This window comes from Lolium rigidum, chromosome 6 (genome assembly GCF_022539505.1).
Source record: "Lolium rigidum isolate FL_2022 chromosome 6, APGP_CSIRO_Lrig_0.1, whole genome shotgun sequence".
NCBI lineage: Eukaryota > Viridiplantae > Streptophyta > Magnoliopsida > Poales > Poaceae > Lolium > Lolium rigidum.
Genome location: NC_061513.1, coordinates 352,894,629 through 352,901,120, shown reverse-complemented (window position 1 = coordinate 352,901,120; position 6,492 = coordinate 352,894,629). Strand labels below are relative to the sequence as shown.

At 51.3% G+C, this 6,492-nt stretch overlaps 1 protein-coding gene across 1 annotated transcript; it reads left to right on the top strand.

The window, feature by feature from the left end:
* The first annotated feature begins 258 nt into the window (after window positions 1–258).
* On the top strand, window positions 259–2,609 carry LOC124662191 (gibberellin 2-beta-dioxygenase 3-like). The gene is made up of 3 exons (XM_047200063.1): window positions 259–761; window positions 1,446–1,794; window positions 2,080–2,609. The coding sequence occupies exons 1-3, from the start codon at window positions 310–312 to the stop codon at window positions 2,317–2,319; spliced, it is 1,041 nt and encodes a 346-aa protein (XP_047056019.1). The 5' UTR covers window positions 259–309; the 3' UTR covers window positions 2,320–2,609.
* The last annotated feature ends 3,883 nt before the right edge of the window (window positions 2,610–6,492 follow it).

Genomic DNA, 6,492 nt, shown 5'->3' with positions numbered 1-6,492 from the left:
AGCCGTCACCAGTGACGTGGATAACACACATGTAACACACTAACACGCGTACGTCCGGAGCTACAACAATAAGTTGTCATCCGATCAGGCCTGATCCAACGGTGAGGATTAACCTGCACGGCTCGGAGTGCGAGGAATATTCATATCGTACTTGTACACCAACCCAAGAGCTCCCGTTCTGCGCGCGCCTATATATGGAGGGAGACGGAGCTCGGCTCGTATCACTCAACTCGAAAGCTCTCGCGCTTATACTCTCTCAAAGTTCTCTGTTTCCTTGAACCCGATCGAGGTAGAAGAAACCTGCCGGACATGGTGGTCCTCGCCAAGGCCGAGCTGGAGCAGATAGCCCTCCCGGCGGCTGCGCCGCCGATGGCAGACGTCCGGGTCGTGGACCTGTCCGCCGCGCCGGGCCCCGGCCGTGCGGCCGCGGCGCGCGCGCTGGTGGCGGCCTGCGAGGAGCAGGGCTTCTTCAAGGTGACCGGGCACGGCGTGCCGCAGGAGCTCGTGCGCGCCGTGGAGGCGGCTGCGGCGGGGTTCTTCGCGCTGCCCCAGGCCGAGAAGGACGGCGGCGCGGGGGAGCCGGTCGGGTACGGCTGCAAGCAGATCGGCGACGGCGGCGACCTCGGGTGGATCGAGTACCTCCTGCTCTGCCTCACCTCCGCCGGCACCGTGCCGGCCGCTTCGTTCCCGTTCTCGACATTGCCGTGCGCGGCCGCGGCCGCTGCCGCCGCGTCGCTGTCCGAGCCGTCGAGCCCCCTACGGTGAGTCGTCCGACACACCATTCGCATGCTCCTTCTCTCTGAGCACCGTACATACGTGCAAATAAATAGTTTCAGTGTGTACTCCGCGTTGCACCCTGAGAAAGAACATACGTGTGGTTCTGCTTCCATAAGTCTTTTCTGCATGTCATTAGAGGTAATTAAGTCGAATGGTTCTATCACATGGCGTAACAAGAAGCTGTAAGCATATCATCCTAGTCAATGTTAATTCCGTCGGAACATCACCTCCTCAAACCGTAGCAACAACAGTCTATTCAGCCAGGTCGAATTTCATGAAAAAATATGTATTTCAAGGGAGAATTTGCGTGGATAAGATTGGCCGTGTCGTGGCCGCGTGTAGCTTCACTATTTCTCGCGGCCGACGTACGTACGGAGGCGGCCGATAATTTAAAGTTTGACTCACGTGTGTTGTGGTTCAGGCGGCCACATGCCGTGCGTACGTGTCCGTAGCGTACTCGTGTCGAAGCGCCGCCGTTTCTGCTCCCTTTCTGCCGCTCCGGTGACGTGCTGCCGTTTACGGCCAGCCGCCGTCTTTATCTGTATCTTTTTGACATCATCATCGCCCCAGCCCATACGAAAAGATCCCATCGAATGGATCCGTACGTCGTGTGGTTTCGCTTTTCCCGAGAACGATTCCTGACTTTGCTGATCGGCTGGCGTAAGCAGGGAACTTCTTGAGGAGCACGCGGCGGCGGTGCGGCGGATGGCATGCGGGGTGCTGGAGCTGATGGCGGAGGGGCTGGGGATCGAGCCGGCGGACGCGTTTTCGCGGCTGGTGGCGGACGCGGAGAGCGACAACATGCTCCGGGTGAACCACTACCCGCCGGCGCCGCGGCCGGAGCAGCAGGCGGGGAGGCTGCTGACGGGGTTCGGCGAGCACACAGACCCGCAGATCATCTCCGTGCTCCGCTCCAATGGCACCACCGGGCTCGAGATCGCCGGGCGTGACGGCGCGTGGGCCTCCGTGCCGCCCGACGCCGACTCCTTCTTCATCAACGTCGGCGACGCCCTCCAGGTACGCTGGCTTTACGTCTCTTTTACTGTGTGCATGTCAAGTCGATCGGATATCAGTCAGTGATAAATCAGAGCACATCAGTCAGTGATCAGTGCCCGATCTCGGGTGTCCACATCAGGTAAACAAGAGCAGCATGCAGCAGTGCAGCACGAGCGCGGCTGTATATGTGCAGTGCATGCATCCAGCAACTAGCAGCAATCATGTACATGTCCCAGCACCTGCAGATAATAATAAGGGTCCTACTGATTTAGTCTGGTGTTTTCTTTGTGAACGAACGGTGGACAGGTGTTGACGAACGGGAGGTTCAGGAGCGTGAAGCACAGGGTGGTGGTGAGCAGCGAGAGGTCAAGGGTCTCCATGATCTTCTTCGGCGGCCCGCCGCCAGGCGAGAAGCTCGCGCCGCTGCCGCAGCTGCTGGGGGACGGCGGCCGGAGCCGGTACAGGGAGTTCACCTGGAAGGAGTACAAAAGCACTAGCCACAAGGGCAGGCTCGTCGACAACCGCCTCTGCCACTTCGAGAACTAGCTACCCGCCGACGGTCCTAGCTAGTTAGCTATACTAATTTGTGTTAGCTTCATGCTCTCTCGGTCGTGACTCGTCAGTAATTAAGTTTGTGTTCATGTGGTGTTGATAAGGTGCCTAGCTAGGCCTAGTATACGTGTGTGTGTCTGTCTGTGTGAGAGTGATGCATATAGCCTGGAGTGCAGTAGCGTGGTTTGTGTCGTGTGCTTCATTGTCAACCGTGTCGTCGTGGATTAATGGACGCTAGTTTGAGACGAGCTTCACAAAGAGATTGTGCATGAATGCCTCCGTAATTTCCGTGAACTTTCTGAATTTCCATGGAGAAGTTACAAGAGCCTCGAAACCTCTCTCATGATCCCGCCCATCATACTAGTAACTAGTAATTGATTATTATTTTTGCCATTTGCACTTCATCAACACCCAATTGGGCGGTGCTGTTTCGGCTGGATGATGATGCGGAAATCTAGCTACTCACGATGGTGCATGCATAGAAGGAGATGTGGAATGGAACATGGCAATGAAAAGGCACTCAATGTGAGGCTAATCCTCTGTATTTTTGAAACAACGGTCGGGATTAAAAATTAACTTTTATAAAAGTGAAGTTTTTCTTTCTTTTTGAAGGAGAAAGGAGGTTGAAGATGAATATAGAAACCTCATTGGATGTGAATCTGGATCTTTCCCTTTCAGATATTCCAGAATCCCGATCCACTAATGATCGTAAGCTAGACAATGTTAAGTGGAAACCGAAAGAAAACTGCCATCACTCGAGGCCTCCTCCTCCTGCCGGCTCGCACGCCGCACAGTGAGCCTCTGCTGCGAACGACAACTCAACCGCCCGCATGACCGCCCTGTGGTCATAGCGGGCCTGCATCTCCGCCTCGATGGGATGGCAGCGGTCAACGGTTTGGAACGACGTAAGGAGTGCCTATTGCTCGTCGGTCACGTCCATGGCCTCCTCATTCCCGAAGCTGCCGAAGTCGATGTCGCCATCACCATCGCCAAGCCCATCGAGCTCTACGACGTCGGCATCCGTGGCAGCGGGCACCGCCCTCCCCACGACGCGTACAGAATCCTGCGATGCTCGCACCTGCACCCGCGCTGAGGCGAACTTGAACTGGGCCTCCGCTAGGTTTGCCTTAGCGTGCACCATGAGCATGGAGGCGTCGACATCATCGTCTCTGTCGAATGCGCCTGGCGAAGCAGCGGCTCCGTGAAGAGAAGGCCGCTCTCCTCAGCGGCAGCCTTTTGCGTTCGCTGCCTTCTCAACCTTGTCCTGGAGGGTGTATTCGGCGATCTACTGCGCCGCGAACACTGCCCTCGTGGTGAGCTCCGCCGAGTCCAAATCATTGTGGTAGCGGGCCCGCCATCTCGGCTAGGCGGATCCAGGTGCAATCATTCTCGACCATGGGTGCTAGCTAGGGTTTTTCCCTCATGGCCAGAATGGTGCCGTCCATTTATAACCATTGCGAGGGTGGGAAATGGCACACACGCCGTTTCCCGAGCGCAGGAACCGACCATCCGCACACAGGAATCGGTAATTGTCGGCGGGAGGCCTCCCATCGTTCACGGTGGCAAAGAAAAAAAATGGAATGCCTCGAGCCGCTGGGCTGCCCCGGATACAAACGGGCATGCACACCAATTTAACCGATATTAATGTCCCTGGCCCGATTCAAAGAGACCGAAACGAATTTAATTGGTGTCCAAAATAGAGCGAGCCAGTGAACCTGGGTACACGTGAACCCAGGTTGGAAATGCATTTTCGAAATGTGAAAAAATTCTGAAATAAAAATATCGGTTTCATGTGTGCGTAGAAAGTTTTCGCGGAGAAACCACTTTTTTATTTTAAAATCTAAAAAAGACAAAATACGTCACATATATACTGCTTGGAGTTCAGCCATCCCATCGAGCCAGTGAAGATGCCCTTACGTACCCGAAAGTATGAAACAGACATGCAGGTCAAACACTTGATGCAGGTGAAATACTAGCTGACCCCTTCTTTTTGGACGATTATGCTTGGAGTTCAGCCATCCCATCTGATAACAATCCAACCCAGTTGTAACAGACGCTCCTTCCCGATTGAAAGGGTCTTTTTTACTTCTTGCTGCACACGCCGAGCACTCTTTCCGTCCGTCGAATCATCGTAAAGTCTGAGTAGTACGTCCTCTTCCATCGGTCATCATTTTCCCGTTTTATCTGCCGTACTCAAATCAACCCATCCGAGAAGGGAATGGCTACGGGAGATGTACAACACACTCGACAGCCGACAGTGTCACTGTGGAAGGGACATGGAATTATTTATTTAAGTAACACTGGAGCTAATAAGCAAGGCCTTGACAGCTTACCTGAGGCATCGTCACACGTACCGGTCCCTCGCGAAACACCTGTGACAGCCATTGACTGCTCCGACTGGATTCGGTGAATCTTGCAGCTTGAGCTGCTGGACGATGATGGAAACAGGCACGGAGGAGTACAATCTTTGTACTGGCACGGAGGAGTACAATCTTTTGCACATGTATTGACCTGGAGATCTCCATCCTAAGGGTATCTCTTGCAGCCCGACCTATTCTTAACACGAAAAGTTTTATGGGTGCTTAGATCGGGACGTGGATATAAAATTAGCCTTGTTGACTCGTATGTTTGTTTTGGTCGGGTTACCCAGCGGCTTGATGTATTATTTTGTCCTTCCAAGCCAAATTTTTTCTTTTCAACTGAATTCATCAAAAAAAAGTTAATACATGAGACAAAGTGCAGAAACCACAAATGGTGCCCGGGCTACATGTAACCTGACCTCAAAATTCGAAAAAAAAAATTTAAATTTCAAAAAATTATAGGGAAAATTCTGGATATAATCAAAGAAAAACACTTGGTATTCTAGGCTACACGAAAATGAAAAAATCTGACAATCTTGGGAGATTTGAAAAGTTGTACTGTTCACTATTTTAGATCTACAATTTTGTTAATTTTACACTGCCCCGAATATAGATATATCTCACATTGTTTTTTTTTGCGCACTGATATAATGAACCATTGTCTACATCTAGAATTTTTCTTTACATTTTTTTGAAGTTTTAATTTGTTGATTTCGAATTTTTTTAAAAAAACAAGCTACATGTAGCCATCCTACATTTTGCCACTCTAAGACAAAGTGGCATTAGAAACAATTAAAATACTGGTTCAAAATATGGCTAATTTAGTCAATCATAAAGTTCACATAAATAGTAGCTAATCAAGTTGCAAAAGGGACACACGTTCGAATGAAATGAAGAAAAGTATGATAGATGTGGGTGATAATGCGTCACGTACGCGGATGATGGCTCGCTTCTTCTCAAACCAGGCCTTTTCGTCTAGATCCATGATGCTTAACTCAACGAACATGTTCCGATTATCCTACGCAAGCAACTTGGTTGCGGCCTCCATCCTTTTGAACTTGATGGCCTGTTTGGTGCGGTTGATGAAGGTGGCGGCGGTGGCATCATTCTCCCAGCGCCTCTTCTCGTCCCTCTTGGCCAGGGCCTCCTGATGTGGACATTACACTTTCGGGTACCCAACGTTGGCATACCTACTTTGGCCCAACAAGGGGCATGTGAGAATCACTGCAGCCCAAGATGAACTAGTACGTCGGTTGCAACAGATGAAAGCTAGAAGGAGACGGATTATAGATGGACATGGCAAGGAAACATTAAGGAAAAGATAGACTAGATCTTACTGTTGAATCCGTGCAGGACTCTCGGGACCTCGCCTCCCATATAAAGGCTAGGAGAGGGCTTGCGGGAGGACATTGATTTAACCCTAGACAATCCCGCAAACACCAAACCCTAGAAACCTTGCCTACCAGTGAGATCACCACAACGTAGTCTATCGGCTGCCCTATTGTAAATTTTCTCATGGATAAATCAAGATCAGACAAGCAGGAGTAAGGGTTCTCACGATAAAAGTACAAAAAGTTCCGCCGAGCCTCATACCACCCCTAAACATTCAGGTGCAGCCATCAATGAAAATCTCATAAAAACAACGGCTCACACAAGTACATCTTTCTTACGATACCCGAGCTACGAGTCCATCGTGCACATGGTTGCCTCGATGACTCGGGGGCTGCTGCCGGTGTAACTTGAAAAATACGTACGGCCCCGCAGGACATGATCTGATCACTCAAAAGTTTCCGCCGATGATATACAA